This window comes from Oncorhynchus tshawytscha, linkage group LG34 (genome assembly GCF_018296145.1).
Source record: "Oncorhynchus tshawytscha isolate Ot180627B linkage group LG34, Otsh_v2.0, whole genome shotgun sequence".
In the NCBI taxonomy this organism is placed as follows: domain Eukaryota; kingdom Metazoa; phylum Chordata; class Actinopteri; order Salmoniformes; family Salmonidae; genus Oncorhynchus; species Oncorhynchus tshawytscha.
In genome coordinates, this window is record NC_056462.1 from 6,813,656 (window position 1) to 6,840,790 (window position 27,135).

The window sequence follows — 27,135 nt, forward strand, 5'->3', positions numbered from 1 at the left end:
AGGCCTTTGAATAAGGAACGTCCTCAATCAAACGGTAGAGCTCCTGTCATTACATATTCAAGAGATGCAGAGCTTACTGCTTACACATATGTGCGCCATTATTGCCTGGTCCCCCTTTCCTCTGCACTATATGCATTGTTTCGCTAAACTGGTTTCAAACATGGCTTTAATTGGAAATGTTACGTGACAAATCTTCCCAACGTTACATGAGTATGTGGGACACAACGTCAGAATGTGAAATGTGGTGACATTCTACGACTGACTGTTGGCCTTAACACTTAATTCACAGAAATAAGTTGACAGCTTTGCGTTTCCCTCTTTTCCCTCCATTTCCATATTTTCCCCTATTTTTTTCCCCCCAATCGTATTAAAGTCACAGTCAACATAGTTCCCACACTCCTATTCTAATTCCATGTTTTCCCCCAACTTTTCCCTAATAGATCACCGTCACCGACCACGGGGTTCCCGCCAAATCCACCACGGTCCGCGTCATCGTCAAAGTCCTGGACGAGAACGACAACCGGCCGCAGTTCCTGGAGAAGATCTACAAGATCAAGCTTCCGGAACGGGAGAAACCAGAAAAGGACCGGGCTCTGAAGCGGGATCCTGTGTACCGGGTGATCGCCTCGGACCGCGACGAGGGGGCCAACTCGGAGATCTCGTATTCCATCGAGGAGGGAGATGAGCACGGGAAGTTCTTCATCGAGCCAAAGACGGGTCTGGTGTCGTCCAAGAAGTTCTCCTCTGCCGGGGAGTATGACATCCTCACCGTGAGTAGCCTAGCGCATTTGGATTCGTAGTTTGTATACTCTGGATTTTTCGTGAGGAAATTCCTCCACATTTTATACTGAACAAACATATAAATGCTACATTTTACTGAGTTAACAGTTCATATAAAGAAATTAGTCAATTGAAATGCATTCATTAGGCCCTAATCTATGGATTTTACATTATTGGGCAGGGGCGTAACCATGGGAGGGCATAGGCCCACCCACTTGGGAGCCAGGCCAACCCACTGGGGAGCCAGACCCAGCCAATCAGAATGAGTTTTCCCCCACAAAGGGGCTTTATTACAGACAGTTTCATCAGATGGGTGGCTGGTCTCAGATGATCTCTCAGGTGATGAAGCCGGATGTGGAGGTCCTGAGCTGACGTGGTTACACGTGGTCTGCGGTTGTGAGGCCCGTTGGACGTACTGCTAAATTCTCTAAAATGACGTTGGAGGCGGCTTATGGTAGAGAATTGAACATTAACTTCTCTGGCAAAAGCTCTGCAGTCAGCATGCAAATTGCTAGCTCCCTCAAAATGTAGACATCTGTGACATTGTGTTGTGTGACAAAACTGCACATTTAAGAGTGGCCTTTTATTGTACCCAGCGCAAGATGCATCTGTGTAATGATCATGCTGTTTAATCAGCTCCTTGATATGCCACACCTGTCAGGTGGATGGATTATCTTGGCAAAAGAAAAATGCTCACTAATAGGGATGTAAACAAATGTGTGCACAATATTTGAGAGAAATAAACTTTTGGTGCATATGGAACATTTTTAAGATGTTTTATTTCAGCTCCTGAAACTTTACATGTTGCACTTTATATTTTTGTTCTGTATAGTTGGGGAGAAGTCACCTAGAATTTTATTTTGCTTTTAAAGGAATGTCAATGTACATTCTGAGTTAAATGACATCTTTAAACAAGAGCCAGTGTTTTAGAGAATTACTTGACACATCATTTACTTTTACATTTCCAATGTACCTGCCAAATTGCATTTGTTGATAACCTTTTGATGCTTAGGATAGTCACAGTATTTTTACGTCGTAGTAATTTTGGGCCAATGTTGCCTGTGATAGATTTATCTCACATGACACAATAAGCTCCACCGACACCTGTTTAACGGGGAACGCCATGGTAACAGGTGTTCTGCTCTGTTGTTGTTTTTCCCCATGTGGGCTGGCTGACCGTTCTTTGACCCCCTTTGCCTATTTGTCTCTGTCTCTCACTATTTCTCTCTCCCTCGCTCTCTCTCTCTCGCCCCCTGCCCCCCCTCTACCTGTGTTTTACTTGAAGTATTTAAATTCATGCTTTTAAGTGCTCTCCCCTGGGAGTCCAATGCATCTTGTTGTATAATTTTGTTACCCAAATCAATTCAAATCAATTCATTCCCTCTATCAGATCAAAGCGGTGGACAACGGACGCCCCCAGAAGTCGTCCACCTGCCGGCTGCACATCGAGTGGATCCCCAAGCCAGAGGTGGCGGCCGGCGCGCGCCCCCTGGCCTTCGAGGAGCCCCCCTTCTTCTTCTCGGTGATGGAGAGCGACCCCGTGGCGCACATGGTGGGGGTCATCACCACGGAGACGTCGGACACGCCCGTCTGGTTCGAAATCACAGGTGAAGCCTTGACGAGTGGGCGCAGGGGTTTTGTTTTAGGTTGTGTGTGGGTGGGTCTGTGCATACGCGCAAGGGTGTGTATTTGTTTAAGTTGAGTGCATTCTAGAAGGAGATTCATCTAGTTTTATAGTCAAGGGAAGACATCCCCGGCATAGATTCTTGTAGCATTCTTCTTAGCACTAACCCTAGCAAGCGAATGTGAGTGTGTAGTCTACAAACCCAAAAACCTACAAACCTATATACATGTCTTTTTTTCTCCTTTCTCACTGTAATAATGGAATCTCTAATGGGGACCTCTTTGCACGGTGACTGTTAACATCTCTGCTGCATAAACTCTTCCTGACATTTCCTGGATGTACTTCTCCCCCTCCCCTTCTTCTAACCAACGTTTGACTGACACCTCTCTCTCTCTTTTTTTCTATGTTCTCTGCTTCTCTGCTTCTCTTCTTTTCTCCTTTGGGAATGTCTCTTTCTCTCTCTCTCTCTCTCTCTTACTGGATTTGGTTTGTCCAGAAGGAGACATAGAGGAAGTCTTTTACATCGTTCAGATGGCTTGCGACCTCAACTGTACAGCGGAAGGTAGATCTGCTGTAATGGGATCTCTCTACTGTCATTGGCTGTATTAAGTGATCTCTCTAATACCATTGGTTATATTAAGAGGTCATTGACTGTGATGTCTGTCACGCAGACCTGGGTTCAAATACTATTTGGAATTGTTTAAACTACATTAGCTGTGCTTGTCTGAGCTTGCCTGGCTTAATAGTCCAATGGGGTAGTCCCAGCAGTGCAAACCCCGCCCATCTGACGCTCCGTGCAGGCTAGAGCAAACGCTCAAAAGTCTTTGAATGATTCCGAATAGTGTTTGAACCCAGTTGTGCTGTCACGTGCCCGTGGTTGAGCTTGTGCATCGTTTCCGTCGTTCTTGTGATCGTGTGACAACCGATTTACATAAACACATATACCGCACATGAACATACGGCTCCATTATTGTATACGTACCGTATGTGTTTCATTTGTGGAATCTATTGCCACATGCAGCTAACGGTATGTGCTTGATGTATACACATCGTACCACTTGCACGTATGGTTCCCTAATGAGCCTGGAAAGTTAACATTGTTGATGCATAGCGCTTCTGTATGTATTAACAATAGGGATTGTGTTATTGCGTATTATATTGATATAAGCAACCGTACGGATAATATACACATTATTATGCATGGATTACATACAGTTGATGTATAAGGGCCTCTAGAATTACGCCACGGCCAAACCTGAACCGTATGTCACTGTTAGCTTACCTAGCTCCAGTGCTGCGTCATCGTTTAAACAGGTGATGATCAGCCCCACTCTTTTCCTGTCCATTTTAATTGTGCACCCCGCCCTAACCCTTCCTTCCATCGTTTCCACCAGGTGGGAACTACGACAGCCGCTTTGACGTGGGCAAGGCCAGTGGGACCCTGATCGTGGCGAGGCCCCTCGACGCCGAGCAGAAATCCAATTACAACCTGACAGTGGAGGCAACGGACGGCACCCGATTCGTCAGCACCCGGGTAATTGGAACATTTGTTGATGGCGGTAGAGTTTGTCACGGATCCTATGAGGTGGGATGGAAAAGGGATAGATTGTGGAAACATTAATGGGAATGAGATGTTGGGTCTGCTTGAGACGGAGAGTTCCTGTGGCGTGTCCAGAGGTTTGGATGGTTTTGGCTGTTACAGATCATTGCGAGGCTTGTCACTATGGACAAAAAGAGGATTTATTTTTGTGTGTTTTCGGGAGGAAAGGATTATGGAAACATTTCTGAAATGAAATGGTAGAGCTAAGTTTGCATGAGGGTTCCCATTGCATTCTGTCATTTTGGATGCTTGTGTTTTCATGGCTTTATTCTCCCTTAAATAGTGCATAGTGGCTTCCCTCACGAAATCCAGAAAATAGATTCTGGAAACACAGACAGACAGACAGACAGACAGACAGACAGACGAGGGGGTAAAGCAAGGAGGTGGGTCTCGAGTGAGGTCAGAAATTCCATGCGCCCATCCATCTCCTGTTTTTGATTAGACTCGCGGGTGGGTCAACACCTCACCGGGTGTACTCCAGGTGCTCGCTTTTCCAAACTTTGCCCCTAACGTCATACCATGTGCTTGGCGGACAGTCCTTCTTGTCTCTGTCCACATCTACCGTCCCGAATGGAATACTATTCACTGTATAGTGCACTTTATAGGGAACAAGGTTCCATTTGGGACACCGGTCAGGAGCGTTCGGAACGCTTTCTTGGCAGACCAGCTCCGGGATTCTTCCATTGTCTCATTCCTGAAGGGCTGAGGAGCGAAGGAGGAAGAAAGAGAGGGCGGGAGGAATGGTGCCTGTCTAGCCAGGCGCTTTTTAAAAAGTGTGCATTCCACAGACCCGTGTCTGCAGTTACACCCCTCCTTACCCCTCGCTGATCCTTTTCTCTCTCTCTCTCTCTCTCTCTCTCTCGGGAGACATGAAAGTGCATTGAGTTCTCCTGAAAAGGCTAAAGAAAAGTGCAGGTCCACACCACATTCTTTTATCCAGAGATGAACATTCTCTTGAGGTTAGAAGCGGACAGAGCTGTAAGGGTTTTATAAAAATCCGCAATTAGTCACCTCCAACTCATGGCAGATTCATAATGATATTGCTATTATGTGATATGTTAAAAGTGAAATTGTTAACATGTTGGCCTTTGTTTCCCATCCAGAGTCCAGACCGGGTTTCAAACAGTATTTGTTTACTTTCAAAGTGTTTCATTGTGCCTGCCTGGTGACAGGTTTGCTCTTTTGGGACTATCCTATTCGTTCCGTTGCACCAGGCAGGCTCAATAAAAGTATTTGAATGAAAACAAACACTATTTCAACCCAGGTCCCTATCCATAGTCACTGTCTCAGACCTATGGAACACTGGAAAAATTAAAATGGTTCTGTGCCTCTTCTCAAAAGCATTCAGAGATCCGTTGTGGATGAAAAAAGCAACAACTCTACTTGTTGTCTCTGCCTGTGAATAGAGCCTTTTATCATGTGGCCCTGTGCTCCACCGAGCCCCTGTCAGCCTGCTGGGTTGGGGCGGCGAGGCGGGCGGCGGTGTTTTCCACAGCCCGCTGACGGAAGCGTCGGCTAAATGGAGGCTTCAGATTCGTCACAGAGCACCCTATTGTCGTGTGGAGAGGGAGAGAGACACACACACAGGCAAATGCGCACACAGATTCTCTCGCGCGCACACAGATACAACTACATACATGCTTGTACATACATGCTTGCATGTGCACACACACACACACACACACACACACAAATACAGTACCAGTCAAAAGTTTAGACACACCTACTCATTCCAGGGGTTTTCTTTATTTTTACTATTTACTACATTGTAGTATAATAGTGAAGACATCACAACTATAAAATAACAAATATGGAATCCTGTAGTAACCAAAAAAGTGTTAAACAAATTAAATATATTTTAGATTTTAGATTTTTCAAAGTAGACTCCCTTTACCTTGATGACATCTTTGCACACTTTTGGCATTTTCTCAACCAGCTTCACCTGGAATACTTTTCCAACAGTCTTGAAAGAGTTCCCACATATGCTGAGCACTTGTTGGCTGCTTTTCCTTCACTCTGCGGTTCAACTCATCCCAAACCATCTCAATTGGATGGAGGTCATGTGATTGTGGAGGCCAGGTCATCTGATGCAGCACTCCATCACTCTCCTTCTTGGTAAAATAGCCCTTACACAGCCTGGAGGTGTGTTGGGTCATTGTCCTGTTAAAAAAATAAATGATAGTCCCACTAAGCGCAAACCAGATGGGATGTCGTATCGCTGCAGAATGCTGTGGTAGCCATGCTGGTTAAGTTTGCCCTAAATCCTAAATAAATCACTAACAGTGTCACCAGCAAAGCACCCCCACACCCTCATACCTCCTCCTACATGCTTCACGGTGGGAACCACACATGCGGGGATCATCCGTTCACCTACTCTGCTTCTCACAAAGACACGGCGGCTGGAACCAAAAATCTCATTCTGACTCATCAGACCAAAGGACAGTTTTCCACTGCTCTAATGTCCATTGCTTGTGTTTCTTGGCCCAATCAAGTCTCTTCTTCTTATTGGTGTCCTTTAGAAGTGGTTTCTTTGCAGCAATTTGACCATGAAGGCCTGATTCATGCAGTCTCCTCTGAACAGTTGATGTTGAAATGTGTCTGTTACTTGAATTCTGTGAAGCATTTATTTGGGCTGCAATTTCTGAGGATGGTAACTAATGAACGTATCCTCTGCAGCAGAGGTAAATCTGGGCCTTGCTTTCCTGTGGCAGTCCTCATGAGAGCCAGTTTCATCAAAGCGCTTGATGGTTTTCGCAACTGAGTTTGAAGAAACTTTCTTAGTTCTTGACATTTTCCGCATTGACTAACCATGTCATAAAGTAATGATGAACTGTCATTTCTCTTTGCATATTTGAGCTGTTCTTGCCATAATATGGACTTGGTCTTTTACCAAATAGGGCTATCTTCTGTATACCACCTCTACCTTTTCACAACACAACTGATTGGCTCAAATGCATTAAGAAGGAAAGAAATTCCACAAATTAACTTTTGACAAGGCACATCTGTTAATTGAAATGCATTCCAGGTTACTACCTCAAGCTGGTTGAGAGAATGCCAAGAGTGTGCAAAGGTGTCATCAAGGCAAAGGGTGGCTTCTTTTTTGATTTGTTTAACACTTTTTTTAGTTACTACATGATTCCATATGTGTTATTTCATATTTTTTGATGTCTTCGCTATTATTCTACAATGTGGAAAATATTAAAAAATAAAGAGAAACCCTTGAACGAGTAGGTATGTTCAAACTTTTGACTGGTACTGTACATGCTTACATATGCACACCCACACACACTCCTTATGATCGTCGAGGAGAATTGACTTCAGCAGACACCATTTCCCTCTGTCCCAGTCCATACAGTGACTTATTAATCACATTTAGTCGAGTTTAGAAGACACGTCCGAGGAAATATCAGGTATCGCTGATTCCCTGATCAGTTCTTTCCTTGGCCAGAGAGGGAGTGAGTCTCAAATGGCACCCTATTCCCTATGTAGTGCATAGTCCATAGGGCTCTGGTCAAAAGTAGTGCATTTTTATAGGAAAAAGGGTTGCATTTGTGACGCAGTCGTGTTTTTGACCAGTTGGACGGCGATACAAAGGGGGGAAATGACATAACACAATTAGTCACGGCGCTGACAGTGTTCAAAGGCTCGGGGGCGCCCCGTTTTTTCAAGTCACCCCTCGTTACCGCGAGGGGTGTGTGTGAAGGCCTTTGTAGAGCCGAACCCTCTTAGTTAGACATCAGAGAAAATCAGTGGCAGGCCGCTGGTGAGCACACATACAGGGAATATGGGTTGTGTGTGTGTGTGTGTGGGGGGTCTGTGTGTGGAGAGAGCTTTAGGGGTGTCTGTGTGTGGAGAGAGAAAGAGAGAGAGAGAGCATACAGAATATGAATCGGGTCAATTGGACGTTCACATGTTTTCCATAGTTTTGACAACTATTCGCTCTCCGTCTGCTCATATTAGTAGCAAAAACAAAGTATCTGTGCCCGTCAACACTTTTGCCATTGTACTCACACACAACAGACAGGTAGCGAGAGAGAAGTGAATCTAGGCCACACTGGACCAACAAAAAAATTATTCTGTCGCAAGCTCTGTTGATTTAAATGATGTAAGATAATCAGTTTTACCGTTTTGTTTAATCTTTAGAAGGGATTTTGAAATACATTGTCCCCCAGGATTTGTCTGCTTTATTAAGTTCAATATTCTGTTTCAGCTTTTTAAAGATTGGCGATGAGTCAATGGAGATGACAGAGTAATTGACTTTGTGGATAACCCCCAAATAAGACCTACTTTTGTGAAGTTGCTTGTAAACCGAGTGGAAGGAAAAAAACAGCAGAACACGCCAAACAACAAATGAAATATACAAAGGGATGTTTTGGGTCCTTTATTTTCTGTGATGGGAGGTGTGCTGTTTAGCCTGTGGCCTGTATGCCGTTGGTTTAGTCGAAACGGAACACACACACACACACACACACAGTTTCACTTATCTTCTCCTTCAAATCAAAGTCATGTGGTGTCTGCCTCTGCCAGACTAGCTGGCCTATTTTTCTTTCTTTCTTCCCCTCTCCTCCCTTCTTCCTCTCTCCAAGGAATGTGTTTGTTTGTTTTCTCTCTCTTTCTGTTTCTGTCAGTCTATCCATCTCTCACTCTTTCCCGCTTTCCATTCCCTTTCTCTCTTTCTCTCTCCCTCTCTGTTCCCTTCCAAATTCGAGGTTCTCCCTCCCTCTCAGTCCTACCATGCACATATCATTATTATTCTTTATTCTGTTGAGGGAGAATAAAGCCTAAACAAGAAACACTGAACCTCTGTTGGCTGTGTTCACTTTTAATCCTATTTTGAGAGGCATGTAGCTACAGGTTGGACCATGCCAACATCCCGGACCCAAAAACCTGCCACCTGGCAGGGGGGCATCATAGCCCGCCTTACCCGGACATGGTGCCCGCTGAGGGCGGTGCCGTTTTTCTGCCTCACGGGTACCATGTTGAACGCCACGCACGGGTCTGCATTAGAGGTCTGTGTGGGGGAGGTGAGATCTCTCTCTCTCTCTTTTCTTATCTGGCACCATTTTACCTTTCTGTCCTTCTCGGAAGTTGCTGGCTGGCTCTCGCTCGCGGTGTTGTTTGTTGTGCGGTTGACCTAGGCTTATATGCCTGTTCCAGCTGACTTGTTCCTAGCTCTCTGACTGGCTAAGTGGCACCATAGTGAAGTAAAGTGTTTATGTGTGGTGTTCTGTTATGTGGGAATCTGTCTGTCTTCTCTCTCTTTCCTGTGTGCCTGCCTATACCTACCTACCAAACGACCTGCCTGTCTCTCTGTTTGCCTGCCTCTGGTTCCAAAGTGGAGCGTCTGTCTGTCTGTCTGGTCAGCTGATCCGAGGCAGGGGCGGAGCAACATTCCATCCTGGGCACCTCATCGGCAGGGAGCGGTGGCAGCCCAGGCAGGCCGCCCCCTTCCATTCCTTTCCCCTGCCTCCTTGCCAGCCCCCCATGCCATCCTCCTGCTCTGCAGTAGTGCTTCAGTGCTTCTCATTCCTCTCTTTCTCTCTCACAGTTGCTGTCCGTTTTCCCCTCTATCGGTTTTTGTTCTCTTGGAGCCATCTGTTCCCCTCTTTCTTCATATTTGAGTTATTATGTATTTATCTTTCTTTCTCTCTTGCTCATTGTGATTCGGGCTCTCCTCACAGCCGTTTTCTCCCTTTCAAAAAGCCCTCTCTCCCTTTCTACAGTTGAAGTCGGAGGTTTTCATACACTTTGGTTGGAGTCATTAAAACTTGTTTTTCAACCACTCCACAAATTTCCTGTTAACAAACTAGTTTTGGCAAGTCAGTTAGGACATCTACTTTGTGCATGACACAAGTCATTTTTACAACAATTGTTTACAGACAAATTATTTTACTTATAATTCACTGTATCATAATTCCAGTGGGTCAGACGTTTACATACACTTTTTATTTTATTTTAATTTTACCCCTTTTTTCCCCCCAATTTCGTGGTATCCAATTATTGTAGTAGCTACTATCTTGTCTCATCGCTACAACTCCCGTACGGGCTCGGAAGAGACGAAGGTTGAAAGTCATGCGTCCTCCAATACACAACCCAACCAGCCGTACTGCTTCTTAACACAGGGCGCATCGAACCCGGAAGCCAGCCGCACCAATGTGTCGGAGGGTACACCGTGCACCTGGCAACCTTGGTTAGCGCGCACTGCGCCCGGCCCGCCACAGGAGTCGCTGGTGCGTGATGAGACAAGGACATCCCTACCGACCAAGCCCTCCCTAACCCGGACGACGCTAGGCCAATTGTGCGTCGCCCCACGGACCTCCCGGTCGCGGCCGGTTACGACAGAGCCTGGGCGTTAACTGTGCCTTTAAACAGCTTGGAAAATTCCAGAAAATAATGTCATGGCTTTAGAAGCTTCTGATGGGCTAATTGACATCATTTGAGTCAATTAGAGGTGTACCTGTGGATGTATTTCAAGGCCTACCTTCAAACTCGGTGCCTCTTTTAGAAATCAGCCAAGAACCAGACCTCCACAAGTCTGGTTCATCCTTGGGAGAAATTTCCAAACGCCTGAAGGTGCCACGTTCATCTGTACAAACAATTGTACGCGAGTATAAACACCATGGGACCACGCAGCCGTCATACCGCTCAGGAAGGAGACGCGTTCTGTCTCCTAGAGATGAACATACTTTGGTGCGATAAGTGCAAATCAAAGGCCGCTCAGCAAGGAAGAAGCCACTGCTCCAAAACTAGCATAAAAAACAGACTACGGTTTGCAACTGCACACGGGGACAAATATCGTACTTTTTGTACAATCCCTCTGGTCTGATGAAACAAAAATATAACTTTTTGGCCATAATGACCATCATTATGTTTGGAGGAAAAAGGGGGACGCTTACAAGCCGAAGAACACCATCTCAACCGTGAAGCATGGGGGTGGCAGCATCATGTTGTGGCGGTGCTTTGCTGCAGGAGGGACTGGTGCACTTCACAAAATAGATGACATCATGAGGAAAGAAAAGTATGTGGATATATTGAAGCAACATCTCAAGACATCAGTCAGGAAGTTATAGCTTGGTCGCAAATGGGTCTTCCAAATGGACAATGACCCCCAAGCATACTTCTAAAGTTGTGGCAAAATGGCTTAAGGACAACAAAGTCAAGGTATTGGAGTGACCATATCAAACCCTGACCTCAATCCCATAAAACATTTGTGGGCAGAACTGAGAAGGCGTGTGGGAGCAAGGAGGCCTACAAACCTGAGTCAGTTACACCAGCTCTGTCACGAGGAATGGGCCAAAATTCACCCAACTTATTGTGGGAAGCTTGTGGAAGTCTACCCAAAACATTTGACCCAAGTTAAACAATGCTACCAAATACTAATTGAGTGTATGTAAACTGCTGACCCACTGGGAATGTGATGACAGAAATAAAAGCTGAAATAAAACATTCTCTCTACTATTATTCTGACATTTCACATTCTTAAAATAAAGTGGTGATCCTAACTGACCTAAGACAGGGAATTTTTACTCGGAATAAACGGCAGGAATTGTGAAAAACTGAGTTTAAATGCATTTGGCTAAGGTTTATGTAATCTTCAGACTTCAACTGTATATCTTTCTCTTCATCCTTCAATCTGTCATATATCTCCATTCGCCGTCTCAGTCCCAATCTCGTTGCCTTGAGTCCCCCAGGAAGGAAACATCTCTCTCCTTTGCCGTCTTTTCAACCGCCAGTCACACTGCATCATTCAGATTCGGGGGTACTGCCCCTTTGAAGTGTCTTGAAGAGGCTATATGTTTTCCTCCCTGAATGTGTGTTTTTCAAAAATAGACAGATGGATGGATGATAGTGGACATTCGTCTTTTGCTCTGTCTGGTCTCCCCTCCCCCCTCCCTCCTCCTGTAGACTCAGATGGTGGACGGTTGGGCGGATAGGAGAGGACACTCGTCTGGTTTTTCTTTTTCTATAGCTTTTTCTCAGGCCCAGCCGCTTGTGAAGGTCCCTCCTTTTACTCGCTGCGCTATCTGCCACCGTCCAGATTGAAACGCATTGTGTAGGGGCTCAAGTCGCATTGGTGGGGTGTGTGTGTGTGTGTGTGTGTGTGTGTGTGTGGGGACCTTAGGCAGTGTGACGTCTGGCGTAACATGAAACGAGGCGCCTAGAGAGAGAGACTGGTGGGCTGCCAAGAGGGTCCGATCCATAACACAAACCCCATTGGGGACCCCTCTAGGGTCACACCGAGGACAGTTTCAATAAGTATCTAGACCGGGCCGTTAGGTTCTCAAAAAATAACTTTCACAACTCAAAATTCATTCAATGTCTAAATGTATAGGCCTATTTATTTTCTAAGACAACAGCCAACATCACATATTGTAAGCAAGCTAATGCCAGATGACGAGAGATGATTGACATTGGGAAAAGAGTGTCTTCTCGGGCCGATCAGAGCCAATGATGATGTAAATATGTTAGCTATAATGTTGAAACCGACTCGTTTTTTTAACTTGATGTGAGGTTGTTCTGCTGCTGACGTCTGCCTGTTACTAAGAAGCAGTCAATTTTTCCCTGTTCTTTGTCCCTAAAATTGAGGCATACACATATAGCTGTACTCCCCAATGCTTGTATCTGTGAACCCAGCCAGCCCTGCCAACCTCACAGCACACGACAGATTGTGAATGTTAACGCACCCATCAGATTAGGCTATATTTGTCTCCTGCACTCTGCTGGCAGTGCTTTCTATGCTCTCATTGCTATCAAGAGGTACCAACGACATTTTTGACGGCGTGGAAGAGCTGAGGTTCTGGCAGTGAGAGTTGACTATTTCGGTCCTCTTGAGTACGATTCATACCATAGGCCTGAACGCCGACATCGCTCGTCCTAATATTTCTGTATTTCTTAATTCCTGTCTTTTACTTTTAGATTTGTGTCTGCATTGTTCGATATTACTGCCCTGTTGGAGCTAAGAACACCAGCATTTCAGCGACACCTGCAATAACATCTGCTAAATATGTGCACGTGACCTTTGATTTGATATGAACCGTATCGCCTCAAATATGTTGTTATCACATTGTCTTTTATAGCACGCTCCCAACGACTATGGTGGATGTGCAACCAGGCCAGCCCAGTATGGCTCAGCTCGGCTTGGCCCTATATAGTGGGATTCAGGTGTATGAGTTCCAGCTGGATGTGTGTCATTCCCATGTGGGACACTGCCCCCTGGTGGCTGGCATCCAGGGGTGTCTAATCTGTGTTTTCCTTTGTTCTGCCATGGAAAAGCCCCCGCCGGGCCAGCTGCCGCCACAGCCATTCCGTCGGCTTGTCCTAATCCCTTGTCGGAAGTCCAGTAGGCGAGTGGCTGATGTTGATAAAACAAGACTCGATGGAATTTTACAGTTTAGGGACCAGGGATGTGATGCTTTGTATGAAATAGGGGGGAAACTTCCACATTGCCAATTGAGGTATTGTGGCAAAAGGTCTGTATTTGTATGGAAAATGTATTTGTACGATGCTGTGTAATGGAAATACACACCGGCACTTTTATCAGAAGTTGTGTGCATAAATGTACAGTGCATTTGGAAAGTATTCAGACCCCTTGACTTTTCCCACATTTTGTTAAATTGCAGCCTTATTCTAAAATGGATTAAATTGTTTTTTTTCCCCGTCATCAATCTACACACAATACCCCATGATGACAAAGCAAAAACATCATCAAGGATCTCTCTGTACTTTGCTCTGTTCGTCTTTCCCTCGATCCTGACTAGTCTCACAGTCCCTGCTGCTGAAAAATATCCCCACAACATGATGCTGCCACTACCATGCTTCACCGTAGGGATGGTGTCAGGTTTCCTCCAGACGTGACGCTTGGCATTCATGCCAAAGTCTTCAATCTTGTTTTCATCAAACCAGAGAATCTTGTTTCTCATTGTCTGATAGTCTTTAGGTGTCTTTTGGCAAACTCCAAGCGGGCTGTCATGTGCATTTTACTGAGGAGTGGCTTCTGTCTGGCCACTCTACTATAAAAGCCTGATTGGTGGATTGCTGCAGAGATGGTTATCTTTCTGAAAGGTTCTCCCATCTCCACAGAGGAACTCTGTAGCTCTGTCAGAGTCACCATCGGGTGTTTGGTCACCTCCCTGACCAAGGCCCTTCGTCCCCAATTGCTCAGTTTGGCCGGGCGACCAGCTCTAGGAAGAGTTTTGGAGATTCCAAACGTCTTCCATTTAACAATGAGGAAGGCTACGGTGTTCATGGGGACCTTCGATGCTGCAGAATTGTTTTGATACCCGTCGCCAGATTTGTGCCTCGACACAATCCTGTCTTTGAGCTCCAAGGAAAATTCCTTCAACCTCATGGCTTGGTTTTTGCACTGACATGCACTGTCAACTGTGGGAGCTTATATAGACAGGTGTGCGCCTTTCCAAATGTTGTCCAAATGTTGTCCAATCAATTGAATTTACCACAGGTGGACTCCAATCAAGTTGTAGAAACATCTCAAGGATGATCAATGGAAACAGGATGCACCTGAGCTCAATTTAGAGTCTCATAGCAAAGGGCCTGAAATACTTATGTAAAGGTATTTTGGTTTTTGCTTTGTCAATTGAAGGAAATTTGAGGTAAAGGCTGCATAAATTCTATAAGCATATCCTCTTAAGGACCCGACCCATTTTTTTCACTTTTCGCCTAATATGACATACCCAAATCTAACTGCCTGTAGCTCAGGACATGCACATTCTTGATACCATTTGAAAGGAAACACTTTGAAATTTGTGGAAATGTGAAATGAATGTAGGAGAATAGAAACAGGATGCACCTGAGCTCAATTTCGAGACTCATAGCAAAGGGTCTGAATACTTATGTAAATAAAGGTATTTCTGTTTTTTATTTTCAATACATTTGCAAACATTTGTTAAACCTGTTTTTTTCTCTGTCATTATGGGCTATCGTGTGTAGATTGCTGAATATTTAATCCATTTTAGAATAAGGCTGTAACCCAACAAAATGTGGAAAAAGTCAAGGGGCCTGAATACTTTCCGACTGCACTCTATTTGCCCCCCAAAAAATTTAAATCCCTATTAAAGTGTACCTCAATGTATTAGCAGATTTTGTTTTCTCCATAATCAATCTTCCACTTTGAACTATGAAACCCGCATTGTCGGTGTGATAAATAGTTGGTGAACCATTTGAATCGGCAATATACTTCTAAATGCATTTCTGCAAACGGATGGCTTACTTTGATGTCATTTATCAAGCGGTCACCTGTAACTTTCTCACCACCTCTTTAAACACTCCCTCAATGCTCCCGCAACACGTCTTCACTTGAACGCATTAAGAACTCAATGTATTAAGGCATTATATGTATTGATGTGGTCTGTATCTACACGAAACACTGCTCATTACTTGATGGATGGAAAGGGATGTAGGGAGGGGAAGAGGGAGTCAGGAAGCGAGGAAGAGGGAGGGAGAGATGGGCAGAGGGAAGTAGAGAATGTAAAGGGCACTTTTGGGAATGGAGAAAGAGAGAGAGGGAGTGAGTGAAGGATGGAGACAGAGAAACAATGACTGAGAGACAGTAAAAAGTCAACAACATCATGCATTACTCTCATATTGACCCCGACTCAAATATTCACCATCCACCATCCCTCTCCCCTCCTCCCACCAGGTGCTGATCCGTGTCATCGACACCAACAACCACCGGCCCCAGTTCTCCCAGCCGCGCTACGAGGTGGTTGTGGCCGAGGACACGCCGCCAGAGACCGAGGTGCTCCGGATCGGCGCCACGGACGAAGACGATAAGAACAAGTTGACCTTTACCCTCTTGAGCAGCACCGACCCCTTCAGCCTGAAGAAGTTCCGTCTGGATCCGGGCACCGGCGCCCTCTACACAGCCGAGCGGCTGGACCACGAGACCATGCGGCGCCACACACTCACAGTCATGGTACGGATGTTACGGATTTTCTAGAATCGACCTATTTAATAACGTGTGTTATTATTCTGGCGTCTTGAGCTGAGTGTGCTGTAAGACCTTGCTAGTGCTCTGGTCAAAGTAGGTCAAAGGGGTGTGGTGCTCAGACAATGAACACGTGCACTGTACTCCCTGAACAAACCCGCCCAGCCAATCGGGAAACACGTCGTTATATTACCATAGAAACAGAGCAGGTAAAAAAAGAATGGCGGTGTTCTGTCAGCATATTAAGAAAGGTTTGATTGTTACTCTCTCAATGGAGAAAGTGGCTCACAGAGGTTTCAGGCCACTCACTCCTACTCAACCACTGTGTGTAGCTGTCTCAGTAAGTGTTCTGATATTATATTGAGACAGGTTTCATTTGGTCCTCTCCATTGAGAGAGTACTAGCATTTTAAGAACACTCTCCCCGGTTCAGCCACTGTGTGTGTGTGTGTGTGTGTGTGTGTGTGTGTGTGTGTGTGTGTCTCAATCATCCACTCTCCAATTCCAACAGATGGGCAGTCAGTCGGTGTCGATTAGTTGTTTGTTTGCTGGTATTTGCCATTTGAAACTAACCATGCAGCACCCATCCAAAATGATTCCTCCCCCCATTCGTTGTTTACTTGTTTGGATCACTGGGAATTGAGACAAATGAAGGAAAATAGTTACTTTGATGTTTTTTTTGTTATTTGTATGATTTGATGAGTTTGTTGTTTTAATGAAGTTACTGTTGAGGGAATGAAGAGTTTTATTCCGATTGTATTACATCTCATTCATTCTCCCTGTCTCTCTCCGCCTCTGTCCTATTCCTTTCTGTCTCCCTGTCTCTCTCCGCCTCTGTCCTATTCCTTTCTCTGTCTCCCTGTCTCTCTCCGCCTCTGTCCTATTCCTTTCTCTGTCTCCCTGTCTCTCTCCGCCTCTGTCCTATTCCTTTCTGTCTCCCTGTCTCTCTCCGCCTCTGTCCTATTCCTTTCTGTCTCCCTGTCTCTCCGCCTCTTTCCTATTCCTTTCTCTGTCTCCCTGTCTCTCTCCGCCTCTGTCCTATTCCTTTCTCTGTCTCCCTGTCTCTCTCCGCCTCTGTCCTATTCCTTTCTCTGTCTCCCTGTCTCTCTCCGCCTCTGTCCTATTCCTTTCTCTGTCTCCCTGTCTCTCTCCGCCTCTGTCCTATTCCTTCCTCTGTCTCCCTGTCTCTCTCCGCCTCTGTCCTATTCCTTTCTGTCTCCCTGTCTCTCTCCGCCTCTGTCCTATTCCTTTCTGTCTCCCTGTCTCTCTCCGCCTCTGTCCTATTCCTTTCTGTCTCCCTGTCTCTCTCCGCCTCTGTCCTATTCCTTTCTGTCTCCCTGTCTCTCTCCGCCTCTGTCCTATTCCTTTCTCTGTCTCCCTGTCTCTCTCCGCCTCTGTCCTATTCCTTTCTCTGTCTCCCTGTCTCTCTCCGCCTCTGTCCTATTCCTTTCTCTGTCTCCCTGTCTCTCTCCGCCTCTGTCCTATTCCTTCCTCTGTCTCCCTGTCTCTCTCCGCCTCTGTCCTATTCCTTTCTGTCTCCCTGTCTCTCTCCGCCTCTGTCCTATTCCTTTCTGTCTCCCTGTCTCTCTCCGCCTCTGTCCTATTCCTTTCTGTCTCCCTGTCTCTCTCCGCCTCTGTCCTATTCCTTTCTGTCTCCCTGTCTCTCTCCGCCTCTGTCCTATTCCTTTCTCTGTCTCCCTGTCTCTCTCCGCCTCTGTCCTATTCCTTTCTCTGTCTCCCTGTCTCTCTCCGCCTCTGTCCTATTCCTTTCTCTGTGTCTCTCTCACTCTCTCTGTCTTTCTCTCTCTTTCCCCCTTCCCCAGGTACGTGACCAGGACATCCCTGTCAAGAGGAACCTGGTGCGCGTCATCGTGGACGTGGAGGACACCAACGACAACGCGCCGTGGTTCGCGGGGTCGCCCTACTCCGGGCGCGTCTTCGAGTCGGCCGCCTTGGGCTCGGCAGTACTCCAGGTCGCCGCCCTGGACAAAGACAAGGGACAGAATGCAGAGATCATCTACAGCATCGAGTCAGGTAGGCTAACAGCTCCACAGGGGCACCAGACTACATTCTTAGGAGTAGTATTAATTTGCCCCTAGATGCTAATCTTGGGTCAGTTTGGCATTTTTTACACTAATGGTTAAGGTTAGGATTTGAGGAGGGGAAGCTGATCCTAGATCTGTACTTAGGGGAAACGTTCTTAACATATCAGCCATACAGGCATTCGCTAGCCTCTGGCTGGTCATGGTAGAGGCATGCATAGCAGCCCAGTTAGCGCTACCAACGCAAGGGGCCTGGGGAAAATGTATGCAGGGCATCCAGAGGTCCCCTGCCCACTGACCCTCGGTCATGAATGAAATACTTCACACAAAGTGGGAGGACTTTGACGACTTTGTCAGGGGCTCTCCAAACGTGGGAGTTCGGCCGATGCTCCCTCTGAATTTCACACCATTGTTTTCCCTGTAAATAAGCTGTGTTTTGGGAGAGGGTCGGGCATGTAGTCATTGGCTGCGTTCTTTGTTTAGGATGTACATTTTTCAGATAGTTGAGATGACTCAAGCTAATTGAAATGTGTCTTGCCGGAGAATGAGTCAGGTTTTCAAAGCAGAGGTGGACTGGTGTAGAACACAGAGCGGCCATGTCCATCGGTTGTGGATTAGTTTCAGTGTTGGAGGGGAAATTAGCATTTCATTTCATTAGAGTAATTGGAAAGTGTGCACAATTAGGCAATCTTCATGAATCCTTATCGAGAGCCATGACCATTTGGGGGGTGAGGGAATGAAGGGGGTCATGTCTAGAATGAGGGGTGGTGGTGTTCTACTGCTATTAGCCCAAACAAAAGCATTGAATAACAGATTCACTGCATGTACCAATAGATAGTCGTCCCCCAAAAATCTAAAGGCAGTTTGTTCTAAAGTGTCTATCCTATACCCTGGAAGACATAAGATGTGTATCTTAACCCCTTATTTTTGGCTCTAAACAGTCTCCATATATACTCAGCTGTGACATCGGTGGATGCAGTGGATTGAGATGCATCCACTGCAAAAAAAACTTACCTGTGGCTTAAACTTTTTATTATGCTAATTAGATTTCCTTGAGGGCGCGAACATTGACTAGTTAATTCAATTTACGGTAGTCAAGAAGCCTAAAATTACACCCTGGCTTTAATGTTTGAGACACACAGTTCAGGCTGGAATGAAAACCAATGCCATAGCAACCAAATTAATAAATCTGTTTTCTTTTTTTTTGGAACAGGAAATGTTGCAAACTCATTTGCCATTGATCCGGTGCTGGGCACTGTTACCGTGGCCAAGGAGCTGGACCGAAGCAGCAAGAACCAGTTTGAACTAGCTGTGAAGGCAACCGACAAAGGAACGCCCTCGCTGACTGCCACGGCCACCGTCCACATCGCTGTCACCATGTCGGACAATGCCTCCCCCAGATTCACTGAGAAGGAGTTCACTGCAGAGGTCAGCGAATTGGTCCTCCCCGGCAGTTTTGTGACCATGGTCTCAGCCACCAGCCAGTCCTCGGTGTTCTACCAAATCAAAGGTGGAAACACTGACGGCACATTTGATGTAAACCCAAACTCCGGTGTGGTTGTAACTTCAAGGGCTTTGGACTATGAAATGACCCCTGAGTACAGACTTACCATCCAGGGAACCAACATGGCAGGTCTTGCTAGCAACACCACTCTGCTGATTCACCTGAAGGACGAGAATGATAATGCCCCCATCTTCCTCCAGCCAGAGTTCACAGGCATGATTAGCGAATCGGCTCCCATCAACAGTGTGGTCTTGACCAGAGAAAACACCCCGCTGGTCATCCGCGCCTCGGACACTGACCGCGATGCCAACGCCATGCTGGTCTATCAGATCGTCGAGCCGTTCGCCCACAACTACTTTGCTATCGATTCGAGTACGGGAGCCATTAGAATGACAACCACTCTGGATTTTGAACAAAGGAGTGTGTTCTGCTTCACCATTCAGGTCCATGACCTCGGAATGCCGCGTCTGTTCGCCGAGACAGCCGCCAACGTGACCGTCGAAGTCATCGACGTCAACGACTGCTCGCCGCAGTTCAGCCAGGAGCTCTACGAGACATCAGTGATCGTGCCGACTTACAAAGGTGTCGAGGTAATCAAAGTCAAAGCATCAGACGCCGACTCCGGACCAAACTCCAAACTCTTCTTCTCCATCTCAGAGGGGAACATCGGGGAGAAATTCAAGATGGATCCCAACACAGGCATCATCACTATCCAGAACGTCACACAGCTAAGAAGCAGGTACGAGCTGAGGGTGAGGGTCTCGGACGGCAGGTTTGCCAACACAGCGTCGGTAAAGATCAACATCCGTGAGAACAAGGAGAGCAGCCTGAAGTTCACTAGGGACTCCTACAAGGCTTCCGTCAAAGAGAACTCCTCTGAGAAGAAAAAATTAGCGGTCATTGCCTCTGTGGGGAACCACGTCAACGAACCCCTCTTCTACACCATCCTGAACCCAGACAAGAGGTTCCAAATCAGCCACACTTCTGGAGTGCTCTCCACCACGGGGATACCTTTCGATCGTGAGGCGCAGGACATGTTCAACATCGTCGTGGAGGTGACCAGGAGGGACGCTTCCTCCGAAGTGGCCCACGTTCTGGTGATGGTGACCGTAGAAGATGTGAACGACAACCAGCCCATGTTTGTCAACCTGCCCTATCAAGCCTTGGTCCAGGTGGACGCAGAGGAGGGTCAGGCCATCCACCAGGTGACAGCGGTGGACGGGGACATGGGTCAAAACGCAGAAATCCATTACCACCTGAAAGAACACCACAAGCACTTCCAGATAAGCCCCTCGGGAGAAATCTCCCTCAAAAAGCAGTTAGAAAAAGACTCCCTCAACAGTGAGTTCGTCATCAGCGTTGTGGCCAAAGATGCAGGAGAACCAGCCCTCTCGGCAGAAGTGGAAGTGCCCATAACTATAGTAAACAAAGCCATGCCAGTGTTTGAGAAGCCATTCTACAGCATCGAAATCCCTGAAAATATCCAGTTACACACACCTGTTGTTCACGTCCAGGCTACTGACTCTGAAGGCCCCAAGATAGTGTACACCATCTCTGAGGGAGATGCCTTCAGTCAGTTTTCCATCAATTTCAACACAGGTGTCATTCATGTAATCCAACCTCTGGATTTTGAGACCCACCCCGCTTATAAATTGAGTGTCAGAGCCACAGACTCACTAACTGGGGCCCACGCTGATGTCTTTGTCGATATCATTCTGGAAGATGTCAACGACAATCCTCCTGTCTTCCAACTAAAGTCCTACACCGCAAATGTTTCTGAAGCTTCTTTTATCGGCACGGCAGTTTTGCAAGTCGCCGCCACAGACCCTGACACTGGCAACAACAAAGTGCTCTTCTACCAGATAGTTGAGGACGTGGAAAAGAGCTCCGACTACTTCAGCGTTGACCGTGACTCAGGAATCATCTGGACTGCTCGCATGCTCGACCAGGAGGAAAAGCAGCAACACAAACTGACTGTCCGCGCTGTGGACGGAGGAGTGCCCGCCCTCTCCAGCGATGTCACTGTGACCGTAGATGTCACTGACCTGAATGACAATGCTCCGACGTTCACTGAGAGCTCTTACAAAGCCACGGTCAGCGAATTGGCCCCCCGCGGTCACTTCGTCACCCATGTCCAGGCGTCCGACGCCGACAGCTCAGACGCCGGCAGGCTTGAGTTCTCCATCCTGTCTGGCAATAAGGACCAGAACTTTGCCATGGATAAAAATACTGGGGCCATCGTCATCTCCAACCACCGTAAGCCACAGATGGAGCCACTGTACAACCTCAACGTGTCCGTGTCAGACGGTGTATTCAGGAACTCGGCCATGGTCAAAGTCACAGTCAACGGTGCCAACTTCCACAACCCCACTTTCCCCCAGCTAGACTATGTGGTTGAACTCACCGAGAACTCGCCGGTTGGCACGTTAGTGGCGGAAGCAAAAGCCACAGATGAAGACGCCGGCCCATACGGGCGCCTAACTTACCACATTGTCAACAATTTTGCCAAGGACAAGTTCTCAGTGAATGAAAATGGAGAGATATTCACCCTTGACATCCTGGACCGCGAGAACGCCATTGAGAAGGTCATCCCCATATCGCTCATGGCAAAGGACGGTGGCGGAAAAGTAGGCTTCTGCATTATTAATGTGATTTTGACAGATATCAACGACAATGCCCCACAATTCAGGGCAGTGGAGTACAAAGCCAATGTTGCATCGGATGTCCCCAGGGGAACCACCGTGGTAAAAATTGCTGCGTCAGACATGGACGAGGGAAGCAACGCCGACATCGCTTACACCATGGAAGCCGACATGGAAAACGTCGAAGAGAACTTCGAAATCCATCCCTTCAGTGGAGTCATTGTCACCAAAGAGAGTCTCATTGGACTTGAAAACGACCTCTACGCTTTCTACGTTAGGGCAAAGGATGCTGGGAGTCCTTCCAAGCATTCTGTCGTTCGCGTTTACATCAGGATAGTGGCCCCTGAGGTACCGATCCCCAAGTTCGCAGAGCCACACTACCGGTTCACCATCGCCGAAGACATGCCCATCGGCACGGATATTGACGTCATCCAGGCGGAGAGTGAAGAACCGGTGTTCTACAGCCTAGTGAAGGGCAACACCCCGGAGAGTAACCGTGATGAGGTCTTCGTGGTGGATCGGGACACCGGGGCCCTGAAGCTGGAGAAGAGAATGGACCACGAGACCACCAAGTGGTACCAGCTCACGTTGCAAGCCCAGAGCCAACGGGAGGGCTACGAAACTGTGGCGTCTGTCGACGTCAACATACAGGTCAAGGACCTCAACGACAACAAGCCTGTGTTTGAGTCAGACCCATATGAGGCGGTCGTGGTGGAGAACCTTCCAGATGGCACGCCGGTGATCCAGGTCAAAGCCACCGACCAGGACTCAGGCACCAATGGTCAAGTGATCTACAGCCTGGACCCCAAACAAACCTCAGCTGAGATCTCGGAGCTGTTTGCCGTCAACAGTGAGACAGGCTGGGTGACGACATTGAAAGAGCTCGACCGTGAGAAGACCAGCAAGTACACCATTGCCGTGCTGGCCACCGACCGCGGAGACAAGGTGCAGCTGGTGACCAGCACCACCGTGGAGGTTACCGTGGCCGACGTCAACGATAACCCACCGCGCTTCACCGCCGAGATCTACAAGGGCACGGTGAGCGAAGACGACCTTCCGCCCAGTGGAGTCATTGCCATCCTGAGCACCACGGACGCCGACACGGAGGAGATCAACAAACAAGTCAACTACTTTATCACAGGTGAGATTTATCTCTAACAATTCCAGTAATTGCTCTGCTCACAGCTCATGGCCTTATAGACTTCCCCATTTGTGTTAAGAAACAGCTTTAATAAACACCACTCGAAAGAGGATTAGACATTTTACACCCGCTTAAATAGGGAGATGATATCTGCTCTCTGAACATTTAATGCACATTCTTTATCTGTAAACACTTTGAATCGACTAATTTGTGAAAGTTCAAGGCAAACATGTAGGTCATGAGAAAAAAAGTGAAGAAAAGGAAATGTTTAATTATCTCGATAGCGCTAATTAGCGGATTAAGAATGACGATGCCACATTTAATAACCAGAGATTTTCGAAATGAGCTCTCATATTAGCTTGAAGTCACATTTCCTACTACGCAAAAACCGCCCCCTTATTACGGTTTCCTGTGTACCAAACATACTTGCTTCATGACAGTTGGTCTGCAATTTGAAGTGGTTATGATAAATGAATAATATGAACGCTACCTGAGGTAGATTTGCTCAGGCACTATAAAGATCCCGGGGGTTGAGCACGACTCTAACCAGCGGACAGCTTTTGAAATAGGATGTGATAACTGGTAGACATGGATACAGTTCCTCTTTGAGCTTCGCTACCACAAGATCTTCTCTGATTCCAAGACTAACCCTGATAGAAAAGGCTTGGATGCATCTTATCTATATTTATTTCTGTCATTCATGTATGATTCAGTACAGTCCACAAACAGAAAAACACACACACTCTTGAGATGCATGCACATGCACGCGCACACACCACACAACACACACCACACACCACACACACACAAACAAAACCACTAGCCCTATCGAAAGCAGAGGCAGGGTCCGTATTGTGGTGCATTGTTCATTAGTTTGAATGCCACTCTCCCCATTGACTCCCCAATGACTCACTCCTCATTGACTCTCCACATTGACTCTTTCCCCATTAACCTCTCTAGTCTAGAGGCTACCGTCCCACCTGACCAACATCCGGTGAAATTGCAGAGCGCCAAGTTCAAATTAAATTACTATAAATATTAAACTTTCATGAAATCACACAGGTAATACACCAAATTAAAGCTACATTTTTTTTGTTAATCAGATTTCAAAAAGGCTTTACGAAGAAAGCAAACCATGCTATTATCTGAGGACAGCACCCCATCAAACAAACACAGACAATCATATTTCATCCCGCCAGGCACAACACGAAACTCGGAAATAAAGATCTAATTCATGCCTTACCTTTGACGAGCTTCTTCTGTTGGCACTCCAATATGTCCCATAAACATCACAAATGGTCATTTTTTTCAATTAATACCGTCGTTATATATCCAAAATGAATTTATTTGGCATGTTTGATCCAGAAAAACACCTTTTCCACATCGCACAACTTGACTACAAAATATCTCAGAAGTTACCTGTAATCTTTGTCCAAACATTTCAAACAACTTTCCTAATACAACTTTAGTTATTTTTTTACGTAAATAATCGATCAAATTTAAGACGGGATAAACAGCTTTCAATACCGGAGGAAAACATTATGGAGCGTGCTTTTCAGGTCGCGTGCCTCTATCAAACAATACACTTCCCTCGAGCCTCGTTTTGAACAGGGCTACTTCAATTTCTATCAACCAATTTCTAAAGACTGTTGACATCCAGTGGAAGCGATAGGAACTGCAAGCAACTGCCTTAGATATCTAGAGTCCCAATGAAAACCCATTGAAAAGAGAGTGACCTCAAAATAGTTTTTCCCTGGATGGTTTGTCCTTGGGTTCGCCTGCCAAATAAGTTCTGTTATACTCACAGACATCATTCAAACAGTTTTAGAAACTTCAGAGTGTTTTCTATGCATATCCTAGCTTCTGGGCCTGAGTAGCAGGCAGTTTACTTTGGGCACGCTTTTCATCCGGGTGTGAAAATACTGCCCACAAAGAAGTTAACTCTCCACAATGACTCTCTCCCCATACAGGAGGAGACCCTCTAGGACAGTTTGCGATTGAGCACCTCCAGAACGAGTGGAAAGTGTCTGTCAGGAAACCACTGGACCGCGAGGAGCGTGACAACTACCTCCTAAATATCACCGCCACCGACGGCACCTTTGCCGCCAAGGCCGTGGTCGAGGTCAAAGTCCTGGACGCCAACGACAACAGCCCCGTTTGCGAGAAGGTAAAGAGAGAAGGCGGGGCCGTGTTTTCTGCGTATGGGGGTGCACGCTGTGCATGACAAGTACCTGGGAGGAGGGAGGGAGGGAAATAAGAGGTTTGGAAAGGTTCTTCGTCGAAGAAAGCAAGAGGAAATTAAGGGGTAATTTTCTTCCATCAAGGGTTGTTGTTTTTTTTTACCAGATAATGTATTTCCATTGCTGATTGTATTAAGTCCATACAGTGATGGTGCTGCTGTCGATGTAAATGTATTTTCGTTCTACACTCTCTATTTCCTCCCTTCTGGTTAATATACCTTATTGAATTCTGTCTATTCTGGCATATTCTACCTTTACTTCTCTCTGTCTGCCCCTACGTCAATCCCCCCCTTCTTCCCGCTTCCCTCCCACACCCCCTTGTCCTCCCTTTCTCTCTCCGTCTCTCCGCTCCCCCAGTCCCTCTACACAGAGAGGGTCCCCGAGGACGTCCCAGCCGGCAAGCTCATCCTGCAGGTCTCAGCCACGGACGCAGACATCCGCTCCAACGCCCACATCACCTACGAGCTCCAGGGACCGGGAGCCGAGCTCTTCACCATCGACCCCGACACAGGTGTGTATGTGTGTTGGTCTGTCTGTTTTTCTGTCTGTCTGGGTTACACCTAAAACACACTCGATGTGTTGACTAGTCTGCCCACGCTGCCATACAGCTAATCGAAAATCAAATAACCACAGGTCCATGTCTGCCGCAATGTAGAGTCGATTCAAGTCATTTCAAATGGCCGCGCTGCACTCGCATTCATCCAGTTTGTATTCACGGCTTGTCAAGAGGTTATTATGACTATCAAATGTCCATGGGTGCGTGACGGCAGCATGGCGTGCGACACTAACACACACACACACACACACACACACACACACACAACGACCCTGTCTTTTGCCTCCCTCTGTATCGTCACAAACAGACACGGTAATAACCCCTCGGTGTGGACGCCAGTCATGCACACTTTCTGATCGAATTCTAATCCATCCACCCCAGCGTGTGTGTGTGTGTGTGTGTGTGTGTGTGTGTGTGTGTGTGTGTGTGTGTGTATGTGTGTGTCCCTAGTGGCAAGGTGGATTTTGTTTGCGTGGCATCCTTTTTGATGGTTCTTTAATGTATTTTGCCCCAGAACATTTCCCCGGGGGGTTTAGCGAGCCATGGCGCTAAGAACCCACGTTTCATCTAACATACAATCGACATGGTTCTCGCCTGAGGTTTTCGAGTCTCCTCTGCAGAAAGCGGAGACAACATGCAAAATGATTTGAGTCCGACCTTTAGACTACGCAGTGCCAGTTAGCTCCCATTAACTCCCACGCTAAGAAAAGAAACGCTGTTTTGGTTTATGTCTGAAGGGAGAGAGAAGGGTTATGAAGAAACAAGGACAGCAGCGGTGTGGAGTTGGCTAGAGACGTACTTTCACCACAAAACAACAGTCCTTATATTGTGGTCCAAGTTCAGACGCACTTTGATACCTCCATGTGAGCCCGGCGAAGAGGGAGTGGAGGAGAGCGGAAAAATCCGGCCAGTTCTTTTGGTGTGGCCCAAATTGAAGGAGAAGGAGAGCTGCTGTTGCAGAGTGGATAAGGTCAAGAGTATCGCGAGGGGGGGGGGGTCTTGTTTTTTATACCGAGAAGGAGGATTGTTGCATGCGAGGAACGCTACGAGGCTTCGTTGGTAT

General features: G+C 46.8%; 1 protein-coding gene across 1 annotated transcript in view; it reads left to right on the plus strand.

The window, feature by feature from the left end:
* Positions 1-27,135, plus strand: part of LOC112231802 (protocadherin Fat 1) — a 99,425-nt gene that overhangs the window by 39,091 nt on the left and 33,199 nt on the right. Inside the window, 9 exon segments of the mRNA XM_024398577.2 lie at positions 441-770; positions 2,171-2,387; positions 2,901-2,966; positions 3,799-3,938; positions 15,661-15,936; positions 17,771-17,981; positions 19,203-23,276; positions 25,247-25,443; positions 25,874-26,027. Of these exon segments, the coding sequence (XP_024254345.2) occupies positions 441-770; positions 2,171-2,387; positions 2,901-2,966; positions 3,799-3,938; positions 15,661-15,936; positions 17,771-17,981; positions 19,203-23,276; positions 25,247-25,443; positions 25,874-26,027 (5,665 nt within the window).